The sequence below is a fragment of the Ananas comosus genome, linkage group 23 (genome assembly GCF_001540865.1).
Source record: "Ananas comosus cultivar F153 linkage group 23, ASM154086v1, whole genome shotgun sequence".
Lineage (NCBI taxonomy): Eukaryota > Viridiplantae > Streptophyta > Magnoliopsida > Poales > Bromeliaceae > Ananas > Ananas comosus.
In genome coordinates, this window is record NC_033643.1 from 827,876 (window position 1) to 847,546 (window position 19,671).

At 39.1% G+C, this 19,671-nt stretch overlaps 5 protein-coding genes across 7 annotated transcripts; all 5 read left to right on the forward strand.

The window, feature by feature from the left end:
- On the forward strand, nt 947-4,263 carry LOC109728065 (very-long-chain (3R)-3-hydroxyacyl-CoA dehydratase 2). Of its 2 annotated transcripts, none has more exons than XM_020258349.1 (9): nt 947-1,069; nt 1,136-1,221; nt 1,324-1,371; nt 1,477-1,565; nt 2,075-2,128; nt 2,720-2,787; nt 3,486-3,535; nt 3,628-3,725; nt 3,812-4,263. In XM_020258349.1, exons 1-9 carry the CDS (start codon nt 1,011-1,013, stop codon nt 3,914-3,916), a joined length of 657 nt encoding a protein of 218 aa, XP_020113938.1. In that variant the 5' UTR covers nt 947-1,010; the 3' UTR covers nt 3,917-4,263. The 2 variants fall into 2 exon arrangements, with proteins under 2 accessions (XP_020113938.1, XP_020113939.1); XM_020258350.1 differs by having other exon boundaries at nt 949-1,069; nt 1,136-1,234.
- Nucleotides 4,391-7,245, forward strand: LOC109728066 (50S ribosomal protein L17-like). The gene is made up of 6 exons (XM_020258351.1): nt 4,391-4,782; nt 4,910-4,964; nt 5,137-5,187; nt 5,750-5,841; nt 5,959-6,036; nt 6,966-7,245. Exons 1-6 carry the CDS (start codon nt 4,601-4,603, stop codon nt 7,114-7,116), a joined length of 609 nt encoding a protein of 202 aa, XP_020113940.1. The 5' UTR covers nt 4,391-4,600; the 3' UTR covers nt 7,117-7,245.
- LOC109728059 (pentatricopeptide repeat-containing protein At5g42450, mitochondrial-like) lies at nt 7,469-9,714 on the forward strand. The gene has a single exon (XM_020258341.1). It carries the CDS (start codon nt 7,698-7,700, stop codon nt 9,297-9,299), a length of 1,602 nt encoding a protein of 533 aa, XP_020113930.1. The 5' UTR covers nt 7,469-7,697; the 3' UTR covers nt 9,300-9,714.
- On the forward strand, nt 9,901-13,162 carry LOC109728060 (probable monofunctional riboflavin biosynthesis protein RIBA 3, chloroplastic). Its single transcript, XM_020258342.1, has 7 exons — nt 9,901-10,008; nt 10,118-10,436; nt 10,806-11,027; nt 11,159-11,484; nt 11,911-12,040; nt 12,141-12,437; nt 12,710-13,162. The coding sequence occupies exons 1-7, from the start codon at nt 9,953-9,955 to the stop codon at nt 12,947-12,949; spliced, it is 1,590 nt and encodes a 529-aa protein (XP_020113931.1). The 5' UTR covers nt 9,901-9,952; the 3' UTR covers nt 12,950-13,162.
- On the forward strand, nt 15,037-19,533 carry LOC109728064 (serine/threonine-protein kinase AFC1-like). 2 transcript variants are annotated; one of them, XM_020258345.1, is made up of 12 exons: nt 15,037-15,283; nt 15,815-15,986; nt 16,390-16,416; nt 16,618-16,771; nt 16,854-16,902; nt 16,988-17,102; nt 17,326-17,417; nt 17,604-17,760; nt 17,872-17,936; nt 18,471-18,568; nt 18,701-18,806; nt 19,155-19,533. In XM_020258345.1, the coding sequence occupies exons 1-12, from the start codon at nt 15,176-15,178 to the stop codon at nt 19,311-19,313; spliced, it is 1,302 nt and encodes a 433-aa protein (XP_020113934.1). In that variant the 5' UTR covers nt 15,037-15,175; the 3' UTR covers nt 19,314-19,533. The 2 variants fall into 2 exon arrangements, with proteins under 2 accessions (XP_020113934.1, XP_020113935.1); XM_020258346.1 differs by having other exon boundaries at nt 15,146-15,283; nt 15,788-15,986.

The following is a 19,671-nucleotide window of genomic DNA, read 5'->3' on the forward strand; positions in this document are numbered from 1 at the left end:
GCAAAAAAGATAAAATTCTAGTATTATGAAAGTTTTTGAACTTTTCAAAGTGAGTGTAATTTAAAAAAAGAAAAAAAAATATTAAGCCCGCTTGTTTTACTAAATGTATAATATAGATTGGAATAAATTTGGGTAGGGGTGTACAACGGGCCGGGCGGCTTATGGCCCGCCCGGCCCGGCACGGCTGCGGGCGTGACCGGGCAGGGCCACATAGTAAGCATCGGGCCGGGCCGCGCTCTGACGGGACGTGCTGAAGGCAGCTTCCTAGGGACCGACAGTCGGGCACCTGCACTGCCCGAAAACGGGCATGGCCGAATGTCGCCGAGGGTTGGCGCGGGGTCCGAACAGACGGCCAAGCCGGGCCGCACGGGCCGAGAACGCGCAAGCAAGGGGGGTTGCCTAGAGAACTTAGGGAGAGGTGTTTTTGAGTCGCATGGACCATGCAATTTTTGGTCCATTGGACCAAAACCATTACTCAACTATATATTTCTTTTTCAAAAATAATAATGCAATGTATTTATATTTATACTATATATAAAATTTAAATATTTATTATTTTATAATTATTTTTATAAATTTTAAATTTTTAGTTAAAATATCAGTTTAAATAAAAATAATTTATTGTTTATATTTTTTAGATTTTATATATAGTTTAAAAAAAAATTAAAAAAGAGGCCGGCCCCGAGCACAGCCCGGCCCGGCACGGTCCGTGCCTTCCGGGCCGAGGGGCCCTGCTAGGCCGGAGGGTAGGCATCTCGGGCCCGGCCCGGCACGGCCCGAAATTGAAACCAGGTCGGGCCGGGCCAATCCCTAGCCCGTTTCGGCCCAAAAAATGTTGGCAGTGCCCGCCCGGCACCGCCCACATTACACCCAAATTATTTGGGGCTTAATGTACGGTTAAACCGTTATTTGGCGGTTGGTTTAAACCCGTATAATTCCCTTCGTTATCTCCGTCGCCTATAAAAGGAGAAACGCGCCCCCTTCGACGCTTCTCCGCCACAATCACGAGAATGCTTCGTCCTCCCCAGCTCTATCTCCTTTGCTACAACTCCCTCCAAGCCCTCGGATGGTGCCCTCTCTCTCTCTATCTCTCTCTCTCGCTGTGCCCTAATTCCCCCCATTCCCGATCTCTCAGGTTGATTGCACTCGCTAGGGTTTTGGGGAGCCTCTTCGCAGCGAGCTCCTTCCATGGCGCCTACGCCTCCGCTGGAGAGCTCATCTGTGAGTCTGGAGGGTCTGTTTCAAAATGAGATTGTTGAGACTGGAGGATCTTCATACATTTTTTTTTTTTTTACATTCTTTATTATTTTTTCCTTTCGGCAGGTCTGCTGCAGGCTGTTTCCTTCCTGGAATCAATACACGCGGCTGTAGGTGAGTTATTCTCTTACTTCTCCTACTTTTTGTTGGACAAATTTCTAATTTTTATGGTTTTTATTGTTTTTTATTGTCTGTTTAATTGCGAATTGATTTTTTTAGGCCTGGTTCCTACTGGAGTTCTAGTTTCTCTGATGCAATGGGGTGGGCGGACTCACTTCTTGCTTGCTATTGTTCGCCAGATTCCAGAGGTGATCTTTTGAAAAAAATTGAAAACTTGTCTTCATTTGTAATGTTGCAAAATATAGCACATACAATTGAATACAAGCTAGGCAACTCAATGCAGGAAACACTTCTATGATTATCAGTATTTTCAGGTATAAAATATCTACATTTCACTTCATTGACTAGTAAGCACAGTGATGTGTATCGTTGAAGAAGCACTCATAGAAGGAGGCAAAATGATGAGAAATTATAGTAGAAGAGAATAGTACATAGGTTTGAATATTCAAATGTCACAAAGTGAACCACTAAGTTTATGGGGGTTTAAATACATTTCAGCCTTAAAAAGGGATCACCATTATCGGACCTGAGACCTTTTATGATCACTCAGTGTTCATGTTTGTCTGAAACTTATGTGGATGATAATTGAGATTCAATGGCAATTAACCTTTTTGTGACTTCTTTCTGATTATTGAAATCATTTGTGTTTCTCATTTTTACTGCATGATGATGCGTAATATATATCTCTAAATAGCAGGTTCAGAGTCATCCATCAGTGTTTATAACTTTCACGGCATGGTGCATGTCTGAGGTATGGCATAATTCTTTTGATTTTTGTTAGTTGTGTTGTTTCCCCAGTTAGAACCAGTATATTATCTTAACAGTTTTGATTGATCAACTGGAAAGTGTTTTTTGGCAACTATTATTTTGCTACATCTGGGACACTTCTTGAAAATTTTAGGATAAATACTATAAATAAAATGGCAGTTATTTTGAAGGACGACAGATCAAACTGAGCAAAGACTAATCATTCTCGTATGTGGGTGGTCAAAGGGCCTTCCTATCACATCTGTTTGTCTCTTACTCATCGACATGGGAATATGATCAACAAATTGGGGGTCCAACAACTAATGTTGATGTCACGCGAAAACATTTCATTTTAACTTATAGGTGGCTTCTATTTTGTTTCTTATCCTTTGAAAAGAAATGCCTTTTTTTCCATCTTATATTGTATAGTTTGTTTTAAACATTTGCTGTGCATCAACCGGATGGCTTAGTGGCTCAATTGAAGACTATGACAATGAAAGTCTTTGGCGTACAGAGTGATCACAGGTGTTGTTATTCATTTCTTCGTTACTTCAGATATATTTTGCAAATTCTTTCTCTTCTTTTCATGTTACAGGTAATAAGGTACTCCCATTATGCTCTGAGCTGCATAAGAATTTGTCCGTGGTGGCTCACCTACCTCAGGTAAAATCAAGATTCTATACAAGTGGACAACCTTCTTAGTTATTCATTTAGAAATTGAGATATTGTAAAATATGGTGTTGCTTGTTCGAGTGCTGTCCACCTGCACTCCTGTTTTTAATTGGTCTTGCACTATCTTTCTTTAACTCCAGTTTGTGTGAGGGTGGTGAATGTTTAATCTGTCGGACAACTAAATAGACTTTATGCTTAGATTGGTTAAAATGATGATTTCTTTGCAGAATTTGTTTAGCAGTTGCACATATTTGACACTTTAGTGAATCCTGCTGAGCACTGATGGCTTATCCTTGTGTAAGTATAGAAGTTTAAGCTAGCATTCTCTAGTTGGTATAGTTTTCAGCTGAGATCTGTTGCTGTTCACGGAGGCTTTGTGCCTTCTAATATTGTTATTTTTTCACTTTTCTACTAAGTATTCATCTGCTTGAGATTGCTAATCTAATTACCAAATAGAGCAATAAAAGGAGTTTGAAAGTATCTTAGTAAGGTAACTTTTTATCTATGCATTTGTCCCTTATGGCTTCTATCCAAGTATTGGCATCTCGCTCTCATTGACATGATGGCGTTCATTTTTTGTCTCAATTGCCATACATTTTTCCCTTAAGACTGTTTATTGGTGTACCTTTTCATGTGACTTTATACAACTACATATTCTTATGCCGAAGGTTATCCGTTCTCTCCTTCAGGTACACTGCATTTATTTTCTTGTACCCCATTGGAGTAGCTCCAGGAGAAAGTGAGCCCAAAAGCTCCATTTAGCCTAATTTATACTTCTGTTTTGCTTCTCTCCAACTATTGATCTTTCAATCATTTCTTTTTCTCATGCAGTGTGGCTTATGTATGAAGCACTTCCATTTGTAAAGGAGCGAAACCTTTATTCGAACTTCTTCAATAAATTCCCAATAAGCTATTACTCCTTTCTTGTGGTATGGAGTCAAATTACTTATCTAATATGCCTCTTACACTTTCTGGGTAGTTTGTTACTAACAATCTATCTCATTTACTGCACCAGGCTTTGTTGATGTGCTATCCGATTTTGTGGTTGAAGCTATACCTGCATCTATTTAAGCAACGGCGGTCGAAGCTGGGGAGACAACAGAGAAAGAAGCAGCTTTGAAGAGCTGGTCTTATTCTTTTCAGAGATATAAATCAGCTTGCCGAAACGGCGCTGGCGGCTAGAGTAGCCTCTGGACCTATGATGCAAAAGCTTCAATTTGAGACCTCTACTTTTGCTAGAATGGAAAACTATTGGAGAGATATTATTTCAAAAATTGCTGATACTTCTTCAAACAGCAGCAGTTCTACGACAGTTTCAGCTGGACCGAAGAGGTCCCCGTATTTGTTGTTACATATTATATTAAGGATGATGTCCTTTTCTTTCCCCAGCTAGTAAACGCCAAAATAAAGGGCGAAGAACAATAGTGTTAATTGTCTATTGAAATTAAAAAGGATATTTTTCTAACGCTGAAATCAAACGAGATTCATATTATCTTTTTCCAATTATTTTTCTAACTTTCATTATTTATCCATATTTCCAAATGAAAATAGTTGCAAATCAAGCTATTTACAGTATCTTAAAGTGTAAATTAATCGACAAGCTTAAACAAATAGTACTATATTAATAATAATAATAATAATGATGATGACAAAAAGGGGCAACTTATTGGATCCGGTCGTGGGACTTTGATGCAATAGTTCGCATGAATCTGAACTCGACCCGAAATTAGTGGGCTCGTCCGCATACGGTCGAATTCGGGTTTCGGACGCCCCCCTCGTTTCGCGCGTGTGAGACTCACGTGCGATGGGACAGCGCGCGACCCGAATCACTTCGAGTGAGAACCCGGCTCCGAAGCCAAAAACCCTCGCCACTCCCTCCTCTTCCTCCTCCTCCTCTGCCACCGCCGCCGCCGCCGCCGCCGCCGCCGCCATGACCAAGTTTCGTAAGCTCGGGCGCCACGCGGCCCACCGGGTCTCCATGCTAAGGTGCTTCGCTCCCCCTCCTCCTCAGCCACCGATCACGATTTGGCTCCTCGTTTCTCGTCTCCGTTTTCAGGGTTTTGTTTGTGATCTTTGTGTTTTTGTTGCTTTGTTGTTCGATTTCGTGGTCCAGGACGATGGTTTCGCAGTTGGTGAAGCACGAACGGATCGAAACCACCGTCGCTAAGGTACTTAGTTACCTTTCTCTTTGCCGGTCTTTGCAACCTTTCGTCGAACATTTGGTGGGCGCTGGGCGCTCCAATTTACGACTTCAAATGTCGCTGATCGCTGATTACTAACCCCAATTTTAGTTCGGAGAATTTTTTACTTAGCATCTCATCTATTTGTTTGTGATGCTAGGCGAAGGAAGTTCGCAGGCTTGCGGATAACATGGTGCAGCTGGGGAAAGAGGTTCGTAATGTCGCGTTTCTTTTTTTAAATTTTTTTTTATATGTTGTTAACATTGTAATTTGATGGATAATAATCTACCTCAACCTGATTTTTGGCTTAGTTCCTTGCGAAATTAGAAGGTTGTGTGACTGTATACTAGTTTCTGCCTCTGTTCTCTCTTATGAGAACTGCATACTGGTACTTTGAATCAATGCAAATGTTCGTTATATACAAATTGTTAGTCTTCTGAGTTAGGAGTTTCTTTTCCTTTCTCGTTAATTTTCCTAATGGCTCTGTTGCTGATTACGGATATTTTTTTTTTTGGTGCAATGTAGAAACTTAAAGATATGTAATCAAGTTCAGAGTTTGTTGTCGTTTATCTGAAACCTCTATGGCAAATAGTGACTTATGCGTAAATTCTTTCTTCCTTGAGGAACAATTTTGTCATTTATTTCATTGTCCGAGTATTCATAGTCGAAAGTTGGCACAGCATTATGTAGCTAACACTTTTAACAAATCAGATCTGTTTCCAATGCTCATACATATGCTTGATAAATAAGCTTCATACGTTCATTGTTTCCAGGGTACACTTGATGCATCAAGGCGGGCTGCTGCTTTTGTTCGTGGAGATGATGTTCTTCATAAGTTGTTCACAGAACTGGCTTATCGTTACAAGTAACTGAAGCTTTGCTATATCTGTCGTAATTTGTATGAAGTAATATTGTTACTTTTAAACTTTTGGTTGCAGTTATAATTGTAAGCCACCTTGCTGATTTATTTTCCATCTACCAGAGATCGAGCAGGCGGCTATACAAGACTACTGCGCACTCGGATACGGATGGGAGATGCTGCCCCTATGGCATATATTGAGTAAATTTCGTTGTCTTCATAATTCTTTAATTTTAAAAGCTTCGAGTAGACTGATTTTTGATGAACTTAATGTATGTCACATATCTTAAAGACATGCTTTATGGTAGAAGGAATGAAGAACAATTGTGTGCTACCTCTTCAATAATTCTCTTGCTTGCTTGTACTGTTAGAAGTTTGGATTCTTGTTTTATCTACCTTCTCCTCCTTTCTTTTACCTTCTATATTGAAAGTACATTTGGATGACTGAAGAACTTGCGGTTTCTCTGCATTTGATTTACTAATATCTTTCCTCCTGTGAGTAACTGTCATAGCATAATTTAGAGACTCAGGAACCCGAGCTTTGCATTAATACTCGAGTCTTGTCTACATAGGAACATCGGTGTGACAGTAGAGGATACTTTGTTTACAGGTGCTGAATATCTCATTTTGAAGAAACTGAAAATTTCCAGAATATAATGTATATGCAGACATAACTCCAAGACTCCTCAAAGCTAGAATGCTAATCAGATACTTTGGACAGAGTGTTTTATGATGATCATTGTGGTCATATGCGGTCGTATAAATAATTAAGATGAAAAACCGGAGTATGCTGTCTTTCACTGCACATGAGATTGTGAAGATTATTAGAAGTCAGACTTGAAAATTATTCCATAATAATAAATATTATGATTCATGTAAGTAAATATCTTGTCATTTATCTTCTTTTTTTTCTTTTGGTTGGTTTTCTTTAGCTATATCAGCAAGCCCTCCAACTGACAGCCTAATCAACATAATACTAGTATGCTGATATTTTTAGCTCATAGAAAGTTACAATTGCTGTCGATAGCTCTGTTGTGTTTGTTTTTATGTCTCCTGTTGCCTACTGTAGGTTTTTTCTTATTAATCATCTAATATTTACCTAACTATCAAATTGTGGATATTGTTTGCAGATTTGTGGACAGGGAGAACGAACTCCGAGAGGCTAAACCTCCGACACCGCAGCCACCTCAAAGAGTCCCTCTTGATCCGTGGACAAAATCACGAGCTAGCCAACAATGGGCTTCTCCCAAAGACGGCCGAATCTCTGGATCAGAAAGCTGATGAATATTATTGGCTTTTTGTTCATTTCGTGGCAACTTTTTTGATGATTGTTTTTTTTACACTTATTGTTCTATAGGAAGTGCTGTTAAGTCATTGCAATGAATAATCAGAACATAGCATTTTCAGGAATTTTGTTTTCCTAGAGTAATACTTCATCTGGTGAGGATGAGTTTTACATGCGCTTTCTACACGTTTCTTCTCTATTTTTCATATCAGTTCTTTTATTGCCGCTATATATGATCCCATCTTTCGCTGAATAATCAGGTCATTATACGATTTGAAGGTTCTGCATCTGTAGCAGCAAAAACTGGGTCCTCTTTTCTTTTTTTCTGGATATCAATAGGCTATATGTAAAAAGCACTTCTGCAATTTTCTCTTGTTACAAAAATGGCCTATTTGGGAGTTTCGAGAAAATGCTATTAAATACAGCTGTTTAAAGAGGCTCTAATATTTATATAATAAGAAGTGCACGTTGAGTAATTTTGGCTTTTTAAGTACGTTCATGTTACGGTACTAGAAACTCCCGTGCGAACCATACTTTTATCAAAAACATGGCCCCGATTATCCCTCTTCCATAACACATGATCCCCTCAGTATTTAAAAGGCGCAAGCTAAACCTAAACCTTCGCCATCCGCAAAAAGCTACCACCTTTTCCTCTCTCCCTCTCCTCCACACCCAACAATCCCATTCCTACCTCCTCAAATCCGGAACCCTCCCTTTCCAAAGTTCCCAACTCGTTCAATCCTACTGCAATTCCGGCGCATTCGCACTTGCCAACCAACTGTTTGATGAAATACCCAACTGGGACTTGATCTCCGCAACCGCCATTATCACCACCTTCGCCCACCACAATCGCCATAGCGATGCCGTTTCCCTTTTCTCTCGCACTCTTTCTAGTAATCTTAAGCCCAATGAATTCACCTTCGGCACGACAATGCACTCCGCCACCGGTCTCCGAGATCCCAACATCGGGAGGCAGATCCACTCGGGTGTTATTAAACTGGGTTTCCATTCTAATGTCTTTGTCGCAAGTTCTCTTGTCGATCACTATGCCAAACTGGGGACAATTCAAGAAGCCCAACTTGCATTTTATGACACTACGGAACCGAATGTTGTTACTTACACCGCATTGATCAGTGGGTATTTGAAGAATGAGAAGTTCGACGAAGCACTTGTTCTCTTTCGGGACATGCCAGAGAGAAATGTGGTCTCGTGGAATGCGACAATTGGTGGGTGCAGCCAAGTGGGTCTCAATGAAGACTCCGTGAATCTCTTTGTAGAAATGTGTAGAGAAGGTGTTCTGCCTAATAAATCTACGTTCCCATGTGTTTTCACCGCAGCTGCCAATATAGCGGCTCTTGGCATGGGCAAAAGCCTTCACGCTTCCGCCATTAAATTCTTGGGTAATAAGCTCGATGTTTATGTGGGCAATTCTCTTATTAGCTTCTACGCAAAATGTGGTAGTTTGGAGGACAGTGTCTTAGCATTCAACAAGCATAATGGAAAGAACATTGTTTCATGGAACGCGGTGGTTTGTGGCTTTGCGCAGAACGGGAGAGGAGAGGAGGCATTGGAATTTTACAGAAAGATGAGGGATTTGGGTTTGAAGCCCAATGGAGTCACACTTCTTGGTCTACTGTTCGGGTGCAACCATTCGGGTTTGGTGGATGATGGCTACGCCTTCTTTAAATTGGCTAAGATTGAACAACCGGAGATTTTAAGAGCAGAACATTATGCATGTATAGTTGATCTCCTTTCTCGTGCTGGGCGGTTTAATGAGGCTCGGAAGTTTCTTCAGGATCTACCTTTCGAACCAGGAATTGGGTTTTGGAAATCGTTAATTGGCGGCTCTCAGATACATGGGAAGAAAGAACTAGCTGAGGCTGTTGCCCATTGTATCCAAATATTGGATCCTAAGGACATATCGTCGTATGTTCTTCTATCTAATATATACTCAGCTGCAGGCAGCTGGGATAATGTGTCTATAGTAAGAAGGGAAATAAAGGAGAAGGGAATGAAGAGGATTCCTGGTTGCAGCTGGATAGAGATTCAAAACAAGGTCCATGTATTCTTTAGTGCAGATTGCAGTCACCCTCAAAGTGATGAGATTTATACCACACTGGAAGCTTGTCTACATTATCAAAAGGAGGATACTTACAATCTTGAATACTTGGCATTTTGAAATGTGCTACAGTACTTGAAGATAAATTTCTTCACATTTCATGCATCTGCTTTGTATTACCATTCAGAATTAACATATTTGACCATCAGCTCTTATTGGTATCTTTCTGCCAATGAACTTGATATAGGCTTGGGTGAATCTTTAGCTGGTAATGATGCTTCGTCGGTAGCAACATATTCATTTGTACTGTTTGTAGATCAAATGTTTCCCCAGTCATGTAAAGAATTTTTTTCTTTCTCTCTCTTTTGAGGGGTGGGGCGAGAAGAGGGGAAGAGTGGAAATTGGAAATAGTATGTTTCTTGTTATGTGGCTGTCATTTGCAACGGTATGGATATGTCGTTTGCAATGGTATGGATGTGCAAAATATTAATTTGACGTACTTGCATTAGAGAGATTAAATCTCAAGTTGATTGATGCACATCTACGTCTATTTCTTTGTGGTTGGATTTATCATCTTACTGCATCCAGAATACTTGGTCAGTGTTCTTCCGTCTCTTTGAAGTGCTTTTGTTATCCACATGGGCAGATAAGTCCAACTGGCTGAAAAAGAAGGTGACTAAGAAAGAGATAATGGAAGACAATCATTTTGTAGAGCTATGTAACTTCTGATACTCTCTCTCTCTCTCTCTCTCTCTCTCTCTCTCTCTCTGTGAATGGATCGCTTGCTTCGTAGCTCCAAACTGTTACCTCATTCTATTATCAGTTTAAGGTGAAAGGGGGCATTGCTTTTCTCAAATTTTTTTTTTTTCTCTTATCTTTTTCGGAAACTATATCCTTTTTCCTTTCCTAATGAATGCTTGACTTTTGAATTGCTTCAGCTGTCACCAATGCTTTGGTGGTTTCCACAGTATAGGATATGGATTAAATAGAAGGGGTTGCTTAAGGTTGAAATGTTATGCAATTGGAGAAGAGGTAGGTGGGCCGGAATATTTTCAGGAAAATTCTTTGAAGGGGAAAGATAATGGATCTCATTTTGGAGGGTTTAGTGGATCAGGCACTTCGTTGAGTACCGTGAATGCTGAAATTACGCAAGAAACCATAGATTTCTTTGTTAGTGATGCAGAGGGTGATCCTGACTGCCCTTCAGAAGGTTTCTCGTCGATTGATGAGGCCATCAGTGCTTTACATGACGGAAATGTAAGCATATTACTTCATTTTTTTTTTTCCGTCTTTGCTGTTTCTTCTCCACTTTAAAGCTGATTGGTTGAACAAAGACTAATGTTAACCAATCAAAGACTAATGTTTTTCTTGCTAATTTATCAAAGAAATCAACTGTTCATTCCTATAAATGAGAATTCTGTAGCCAATAGATACCAACAGGCCATCTAATTATATAGCATAATGCCTGGATTATCAAGCTTGATTAGCTGTAGTTGTTGCTTTGATTTATGCTTTTAGATAGAATTCGTTCTTAACGTCAAAAATTATTGCTTTGGTTTTTGTTGTTTTCCCGACATGAACAGATTTGGCTTTTTCTTCATCCTTTAACCGTTCATTTTTGTCTAGTTTGTGATTGCTGTAGATGATGAAAATGGTGATAATGAAGGGGATCTTATTATGGGAGCGACTTTAGTAAACCCTCGGGCTATCGCATTCATTATGAGACATGGCTCTGGGATTGTCTCAGTGGGTATGATGGAAGAAGACCTTCAGAGGTTGATGATTCCTATGATGTCCCCAATTGCAGAAATCGAGGACCTCTCAGCTGCAGCTTCTACAGTAACAGTGGTAAGAATCGGCTTTTTTGTTTTCATGATTGTCACTATGGGGGCGTATATTGCCCATGAAAGCCATGTTCCTTGTCAATCTTTCTTGTATTAAAATCAGTTATTCGTGAGCCTTTGTATTACCAATTTTAGGATGCCAGAGTGGGCACTTCAACTGGTGTATCAGCTGCAGATAGGGCAAAGACAATCCTTACTCTATCTTCTCCAGATTCTAAGCCCGGAGATCTCAGGAGACCAGGCCATGTTTTTCCTCTGAAGTATAGAAATGGAGGTGTGCTAAAGAGAGCTGGTCATACGGAGGCATCAGTGGATTTGGTTACACTGGCTGGGCTGCGACCTGTTTCAGTTCTTTCGACCATTGTTGACCCTTTGGACGGCTCAATGGCAAATTGGACTGCATTAAAAGAATTGGCTGCGGAATATAGTTTACCAATTATCTCAATTGCTGATCTGATACGGTTAGTACTTTGTCAGGTGATGTGTGGCTTTTGCAAGTTTTGTTCTATTAATTGGTTCCCTGCAGTATTATTCTAGGGTCACTGCGGTAGTTACACATCAATAGAAGCAAAGGAAAAGAAAAGAAAAACATGTAGTGAAGGTAAACTGCTTGAGATTTATGAGGATTAAAGAACAAATGATTGAGGTAATGAAGAGAATTGGTAATGTTTATATCTAACTACTTGTTTGGACGAGCTCTATTGTATTTATCTGGAAAACGATACTCACAAAAAATAAAAGGAACTATATAAAACTGTGTAGATTAGATGTATAGGTGTAATAAGAGATTTTTTTTTCTTTTTCATTAAAGACTTCAAATACTATGAATGTGTGTGATTTAAATTGTGCAAAAAACTTCTTGTTGCTCCTCAACTCCCGTCATTCAGGTATAGAAGAAAGAGGGAGAAACTGGTGGAAAAAATTGCTGTCTCACGTTTGCCCACTAAATGGGGCCTTTTCCAAGCTTATTGTTATCGATCCAGGTTAGATGGAACAGAACATATTGCTGTTGTAAAGGTATGAAGTTTGTTTTTTTCTTCTTTTTTTTTTCTAATAATTCATTATGTTCTAGAACCGCATATGCAAGATCAAAATTTGATTCCTCTAACTTTTGTAGGGTGATATCGGCAATGGACAAGATGTTCTCGTAAGAGTTCATTCTGAATGTTTAACTGGAGATATCCTCGGGTCGGCTCGGTGCGACTGTGGCAATCAACTGGATCTTGCGTTGCAACTGATTGAGAAAGCGGGAAGAGGGGTTTTAGTCTATCTTCGCGGCCACGAAGGAAGAGGCATTGGCTTGGGGCAGAAGCTCCGCGCGTATAATTTACAAGATCAAGGGCACGACACTGTTGAAGCTAATATCGAACTCGGATTGGCTGTCGATGGTCGCGAGTATGGAATTGGTGCTCAGGTAGGTACAATTATTCAAGCAAATGCCTCTTGTTTTTCCACTTTACATACACTATTGAACTACATTCTACTTTAGAATTGAAACAATTTGATAAAGAAGTTCTTAACAAATTAACCTTACATGTATCATCTTTCAAATGCTTTACTGCAAAATTCCAAAATTTATTTCAGAATGAAAAATTTGGAGATCAAATTGAAATATGTCAAAACTCAAACACAATTCAGCATAAATCCTTTCTTACACTTTTAGCTTAATTACGTCATCTTTGGCAGATCCTTCGAGACATCGGTGTGCGAACAATGCGCTTAATGACGAATAATCCAGCAAAGTTTATCGGGCTCAAAGGCTACGGCCTTGCTGTGGTAGGAAGAGTCCCTGTTATATCCCCTGTGACAGAAGAGAACCAGAGATACCTCGAAACCAAGAGGACGAAGATGGGCCATGTGTACGGTTCGGATCTCCCGGATATCTCGCCCGGATTCATAAAGCCAGATTTAAATGAGGAACAGTAGTATTTTTTTTTCCCCCTGCTTTGGAGCTCCATTAATAGATCTTTTTTTTTTTTTTATTTAACACTTGAAAGAGTAAGAGAAAGTTCAGATGATTTTGAAAGAAGTTTGGCTGCACAGTTCATGAGACATGAAACATGTTAAACTGCTGTATTCTTTTCTTGTTATACATACATTTAGATGAAAATAAGATATATACCCTTTTTTTAAATTTCATTTCGACACAATTTCTATTTGATTGAATGTTTCGGCGATGGACTTCTCTATTCTTGTTATTCATTGTTTACTTCTTGATTTGCCGCGGCCAGAGAGAAATGAATTAGACATATAGATTACAAGTAATCCGCCGTCCACTGGTGGAGACCGTCGAGTCGGAATTGTGCTTGCTTTTCCTCAAATTTCGTGGAATGTCGCAATGCGTTGTTACTGCTACATTGATAACTCTGAATCCTGCAGTGTGACAGACCACGTTGCAGGCTTTTATTCCATTGGGAAGAAGTCGGTGGGGAGATTGCTTTCTCGGCCGATTTTTGACGTAATAACGTTCAGTAGTCGGTGGTAGAGAACATAGATTTGCCGATTTCATCCTGAACTCGGGCGAAGCAACTTTTTGCATGGAGCTCATTTAGTGTCCGCAGCGAGACACATTACTTGTTGACTCTGTTGGTTTAAAGAGGCCAGTATTTTGTCCTATAAAGGGAAAGGTTAGGTTAGGCCGAGTTACATTCAAGATGGCATGAGGCTGCATTAAGCCGAATCATGTTCGAAGTGGTATGAGACTAGTCGTGACGTGAGACTGGATTAGATTGAGTTATGTTTGAAGTGGCGTAAGGTTGGTTAAACCGAGTCACGATTGAGATCTATGGGCGTCACTGTATCCGTACGCTTTAAGTGAATTGATTACGTATTTCTGTTGGCTCGAGCTTTGGAGATTAATGATTAATGCTAATGATCTAACATTCTTTAACTTTAGCAACTCCATGAACTTTTCTATTGTATTATTGCTACAATACCAAAAAAACAAATCTAAAATTTTCATGTAAAATAAACATCTCATTTTCTTTAGAATGATTTTTTGTCCAGTGAAATTGAAACAGGGAAAGATAATTTAATTCGAAAACTTGCTGTCTCTTGCAGATTTTGCAGCAGCTTGAGATGAATTAGTGATGGATAATAAAGTTTAAAATTTGAAGTGCATAAATATTAGGATAAATCTCAATATTACACCACATCATTAAAAATTAGTCAATCACATGTTTTTTTTAAAAAAAGAGTATAATAAAAGTATTTTTTATGATTATAATGGAAAGGATAAATCTAAAAAAAATTATTTGATTGATTGAAAACGCTACGTCATTAATATAACTGATACATTCTAGAATTTTTCCACTTGCAAACTGTCGAATCAGGCTGTCCAGTTTAATATGGACTTCATCTTAACCACTAACTTAGCGGATCATCAGATCACATCACATCCTATAATAATGGAGATTAATAATAATATAAATCTATAAATAAATTGGATGAACGCGGTCCACACTCCATACTCCGACGGGTGGATATTTCATGTGCACCGGGTCTACAAGAAATCTGCACCCACCCTTCTTATTAGTCCAAACCAACCCCTTGAATTCGGTGGTCCAGCTATTCAACCACAGGATATATTGATATGTATTTGGTAAAATCTATAGGGACCCCCTCAACTACATTCTATTCTGATACAACACCTCAACTATTTATTTTTATTAATAGTCCCTCACCTTCTAACTTTTAAAATTAAGTAATCGTAGCTAAAAAAATATTAAAAATTTTTATCAAATTTATTTATGAGCTCATCAAATTTAATAATTTTAAGTATCTCTTAACAATGAAATTACACTAATTTAAAAGTTAATAACTAGTGAAACTATTAAACTTGATGAAATTAGAGGGTTCTCTATACAAATTTACGTTTGATGAGTCACGCACGGGAAACGCGCTCCTCATAATATTCGCACCCGAGGGGAAACGGTTTCCCTCCGACTATGGTTAAGAGGCTCCTTCGGGTCGAGGCGCATAGCATTAACTATAGTTAGCTTCGATCGTGGGACTAGGGTTTCGAAGCTCGGGGACGACGACGAGGGTTTCCTCCCACCCACCCACCCCATTTCCGCCCACTTTTGCCTCGCGATCTCGACGCTGTTCTCCAATTCGACCCCGAATTGATCGAATTAGGGCTTCAATTTGGAGATGGAGACCCAGTGGATCTCCGATTTCGCGCACCCGGGGGTCGACAAGCGCCCCAGGAAGAGGCCCCGGCTCAATTGGGATGTGCCCCCTCCGCTTCCCCCTCCCAAGGTGCTTTCCCCCTCCTCTTGAGTTGGTTTCCCCTCTTGATCCGTCGCAATTGCTTGTTTGTTTAGTGGGATTCGTTGGTTTGTATTGTAAATGAACAATTTGAGATGCCGTAAATTGCATGATCCGGTCAAATTTCCTCCTTTTGCTCTATTTAGATGATGAATTGTTAGAATGGGCATGTGAGGTAGATCCCTTTTCACTGTTAGTTTGTGATTTGTATTTTAGATCTGATTGGGGTGCCATGATGCTATTTCTGTTTCATATAGTTTGGAAACATAAATTACAGGGAGTTTTTTTTTTTTTTTACTTTTTCGTGCTTGGAAAATTAATAATTCGCACTTAGGGGTACTTTTCTGTTAAAAAAAACGAAGGAAAAAGTGAACTTTGTGAAATTTCAAATAAATTTGCTGCTTAATATTGGATTTTATGGTTGATAGAAGTTCATTTATTTGATTTCTTCGTATTACTGACTATTTTGGGTTGGTGTTTGTGATGCTTATGAAGATATGCACGGGTTCTTCTTGTATGTAGGCCCTGCAGATGATATATTGTAGTCAGGAAATTGCTAATGGGACCATAACCAACCATTTTATGCCTGCGGTTTATTACACTGGGGTGCCTCGAAACATATCTCCTCCATGGAGACCGGATGACAAGGACGGCCACTATGTTTTCGCCATCGGCGAGAATCTAACACCTAGATGTATGTGACAATCCTTGAATCCTTCTTTCATCATCGTGCAAATGATTTCTTTATATATGGATATTCTTCTGTCCTTCTTTTGTTGTTCGGGAGGTGGAGTCATGGGTTATAAGGTCCCCTACTTAGCTACTTTAGGCTTTTGAGATGAGGGAATTTAGATGGTTTACAATGCCAATTATGCAATTATATCACGGAGTTGTTAATTGTTGTTCTAAAAGTACTGCTGTTGCAATTGTGCTTTTTTAAATTTACCTTGTTCGTGGCCTACAGAAACTATTGTTTTAATTCTTAAGCTGGTGTAATTTGTAATCACTCCTTTCATGTGGTCCTTTCTGTTTACCCTGTGACTACATATCAATTGACAGTTTCTACTCAATAATATCTTGTTTTGTTGTCTTTGCAGATAGGATACTCAGCAAGATGGGTGAAGGTTAGTTCGCTGTTCTGCTTGTTTCTCGTCATAGTTCTCGGTTGTTTTATCAATTGTCTTATCTATCCAGCTTAAGGTTGCACCAGAGATTCTGGAGAAAATTTTGAAGTCAAGGCCTTGTGAATTTGAAGCGCTCTATGTATGGACTTGGGTTACTGTTTATTTGTATTCACAGTGTATTGTGCATTGTATATACTGCAGGAACATTTGGACAAGTCGTGGAATGTTGGGACCTCGAAACTAAAGAAACAGTGGCTATCAAGATTGTGCGTTCACTTCAAAAATACCGCGAAGCTGCCATGATTGAAATTGATGTGCTCCAGAAACTTGCAAAGCATGATTTCACTGGCACTCGGTATGTCTACTTTCCTCCATATTGTACTAATAAACATTTAGGAGTTCAAGATGAACTTGTATAAGTGGTTCTATTTCTGCAGTTGTGTGCAAATACGGAATTGGTTTGACTATCGTAATCATATTTGTATTGTAAGTATATGTGTATCTGTTATAATTTGCATCATTCTATGTTCTGATTCTCTAGAAATTTATTTGAACTTAATTATTCCAACAGGTATTCGAGAAGCTTGGACCGAGTTTGTATGATTTTCTCCGAAAGAATAGCTACCGCTCTTTTCCCATTGACCTAGTCAGGGAACTTGGCAGACAAATTTTGGAGTCTGTTGCATGTATGGGGTTAATGCCTTTTCACCTCTCTTTTTTCAACAGTCAGAGAAGTCAATATTATGAGGGCTACTCACTAAACATGCTTTTATGGGAGAACATTTTAGTTTTTCCATTTTGTTTTTTTCTCTAGTCATGTGACATAGATCTATGGATATTATAACTGAGAGGCACAAACTTTTCCTGTTTTCCTTCTCTTAAATGATCCTTACACTTTGTTTGTTGCAGTTATGCATGATTTGCGGCTTATTCACACTGATCTGAAGCCAGAAAACATTCTTCTTGTCTCCTCGGATTGTATTAGGGTCCCTGATTATAAGGTAATGGTTGTTTTCTTGTTAACTTTTATCTTTCAATCTAATTAGTGACAATATCTCTATGCTTTATAGATTTATGACAACTTATCTACATAGTGCTTTCCTTTTATTAGGAATATTGACTCATTTGTACTTCTCCACACAGGGGAGTATCTTTAGTTCCCTTAACTCCTTTTTTTCATTTTGAAGGTTTTGTCCCGATCTGCTAAGGGTGGATCATTTTTTAAAAACCTTCCAAAGTCTAGTGCTATCAAGTTAATAGACTTTGGAAGTACAACATTTGAGCACCAAGATCATAGTTATGTTGTTTCAACTCGACATTATCGTGCACCAGAAGTCATTCTTGGTAAAAGAAGATGTTTCCTTTCTGAACATTTGTTCTACTCTGTTTTGTATGTGCTTTCATTTATTTACTTATGATTTTCCCCCTTCTTTGTTTTTTGGTTCTCTTTCTTAGGACTTGGGTGGAATTACCCTTGTGATTTATGGAGTGTGGGTTGCATTCTTGTCGAGCTTTGTTCGGTGAGTTCATCTTTGCTGGTCATATTCTGATTTCGCTGATTTCTATCTCCGTCCATGTAGTCACTCTTTTTTATCTGGTGCCTTGAGATTTTAGCGCTCACAAAACTAAGTTAGAAAGTATACTCAACATTCGCATGACCATTTTGGTTGCTTCTTTGGTAGTTGTCCATTATCGTCAAAATCACTCATGTAACAAGTGCTAACTGATGAATTGTTGACTAGCAACATAGCCCTTTTTTGAAACATATAACTTATTCCTTGTAGCAGAAGATGATGAAGCTGTGGTAGACTTGTAGTTTCCTCAGTTGTTTTGTTGTCCTCCTAGGATTTGTTTTTGGTGATTTGTACTAACAACGAGGGAATTAATTACATGTTTGTCCGTTTGTTCTTTTTTACTTGTTTCTATGGAAATGCTGGCTCAACCAGTATGTTGCTTGAGGACCTGACTAAATCATGTCCAACAAATTTTGAACTTCTCTAATCGATGCATTTAATGTGTTTACTATAACTGATTGTTGGTTGGGCAAAAAACAGGGCGAAGCACTTTTTCAAACCCATGAAAATCTAGAGCATCTAGCTATGATGGAGAAGGTTCTCGGTCCGCTTCCCCAGCACATGGTCATTAGAGCTGAGTATGAACTGAAACCCTTTTCAACTGTTTCATAACATGATCACACGTAAATATTGCATACTTAAATACTTGGAAAAGGCTTTCCTATCATCTTTAGATGCAAATCCCTTGCTCATTCGTGCTCTCGTGGCAGCCGGCGTGCTGAGAAATATTTCAGGCGAGGAATGCGATTGGACTGGCCTGAAGGGGCGACTTCAAGGGAAAGCATGCGAGCAGTTTGGAAGTTGCCTCGTCTCCAAGTAAATATTACACTAGAAATCCCTATTCTTTCCGCCTCTATTCCCATTTTTTTAATTTTTGGGGTTCTTTTATATATATATATATATATATATATAGACCTCCAAAATCATGTATGCCCCTATAAAATTTAAAATTTTCTTGTATACCCCCAAAACATAAGGGATTTTCAAAAGTACAAGGTATTATTGGTAACAAATTGAGTTTTAGAAGGGTGCTTATAATTTGGATTTTAACCTACGTAGGTAAATGACAATTCAGAATTTTCCTCCAATTGTATTGTTACTGTGTAGGTCAGATTTGTGCTACTTCATATTGTGAGAATTCATTAAATTGGGCTTTTCTTGCAGAACTTGGTAATGCAGCATGTGGATCATTCTGCTGGGGATCTAATCGATCTTCTTCAAGGACTTTTCCGCTACGATCCTAACGAACGTATGAAAGCACGGGAAGCTCTTCGGCACCCTTTCTTTACAAAAGACCATAGAAGATATGGCTACTTGAACTGAGCAGCTCTATTTGTTTTGTTACTCCCAATTTATTCTGTAAGAATCCCGAAGCAAAGGTGATGCTCTATCGGGGTTGATAATGAAACACGGCGATGACATGTAAGGCTACCGCTGTACAAAGAAGAAGAAAAACTCCTCAAGAATGAATTTACTTGATTTGGAAGCATTGGCCAAATGCTGTCTACGTCTATACATTATTTCCTTTCGTCATTTTTCATGATTTTGCTGTTAATATGTTTTTATCTTTCTTTGTCCTGCTGTGTTGGTTTTTAAGTAATTCAGGATGATGCTGACAGGCTTTAACATTTCCTGGGCTGACTCATATGGGACTTCTGGATACGCCAGGCTTTCAGAAACT

Bases quoted from the DNA above. Each gene is read 5' to 3' on its own strand.
- LOC109728065 (XM_020258349.1), top strand. From the start codon at position 1,011: ATGCTTCGTCCTCCCCAGCTCTATCTCCTTTGCTACAACTCCCTCCAA. The intron at 1,372-1,476 runs GTGAGTTATTCT...TGATTTTTTTAG, and splicing joins ATCAATACACGCGGCTGTAG to GCCTGGTTCCTACTGGAGTT. The intron at 1,566-2,074 runs GTGATCTTTTGA...TCTAAATAGCAG, and splicing joins TTGTTCGCCAGATTCCAGAG to GTTCAGAGTCATCCATCAGT.
- LOC109728066 (XM_020258351.1), top strand. From the start codon at position 4,601: ATGGGACAGCGCGCGACCCGAATCACTTCGAGTGAGAACCCGGCTCCG. The intron at 4,783-4,909 runs GTGCTTCGCTCC...TTCGTGGTCCAG, and splicing joins CACCGGGTCTCCATGCTAAG to GACGATGGTTTCGCAGTTGG. The intron at 5,842-5,958 runs GTAACTGAAGCT...TCCATCTACCAG, and splicing joins GAACTGGCTTATCGTTACAA to AGATCGAGCAGGCGGCTATA.
- LOC109728059 (XM_020258341.1), top strand. From the start codon at position 7,698: ATGATCCCCTCAGTATTTAAAAGGCGCAAGCTAAACCTAAACCTTCGC.
- LOC109728060 (XM_020258342.1), top strand. From the start codon at position 9,953: ATGGATCGCTTGCTTCGTAGCTCCAAACTGTTACCTCATTCTATTATC. The intron at 10,437-10,805 runs GTAAGCATATTA...ATTTTTGTCTAG, and splicing joins GTGCTTTACATGACGGAAAT to TTTGTGATTGCTGTAGATGA. The intron at 11,485-11,910 runs GTTAGTACTTTG...CCCGTCATTCAG, and splicing joins TCAATTGCTGATCTGATACG to GTATAGAAGAAAGAGGGAGA.
- LOC109728064 (XM_020258345.1), top strand. From the start codon at position 15,176: ATGGAGACCCAGTGGATCTCCGATTTCGCGCACCCGGGGGTCGACAAG. The intron at 16,417-16,617 runs GTTAGTTCGCTG...TATATACTGCAG, and splicing joins ACTCAGCAAGATGGGTGAAG to GAACATTTGGACAAGTCGTG. The intron at 17,761-17,871 runs GTAAAAGAAGAT...TCTCTTTCTTAG, and splicing joins TGCACCAGAAGTCATTCTTG to GACTTGGGTGGAATTACCCT.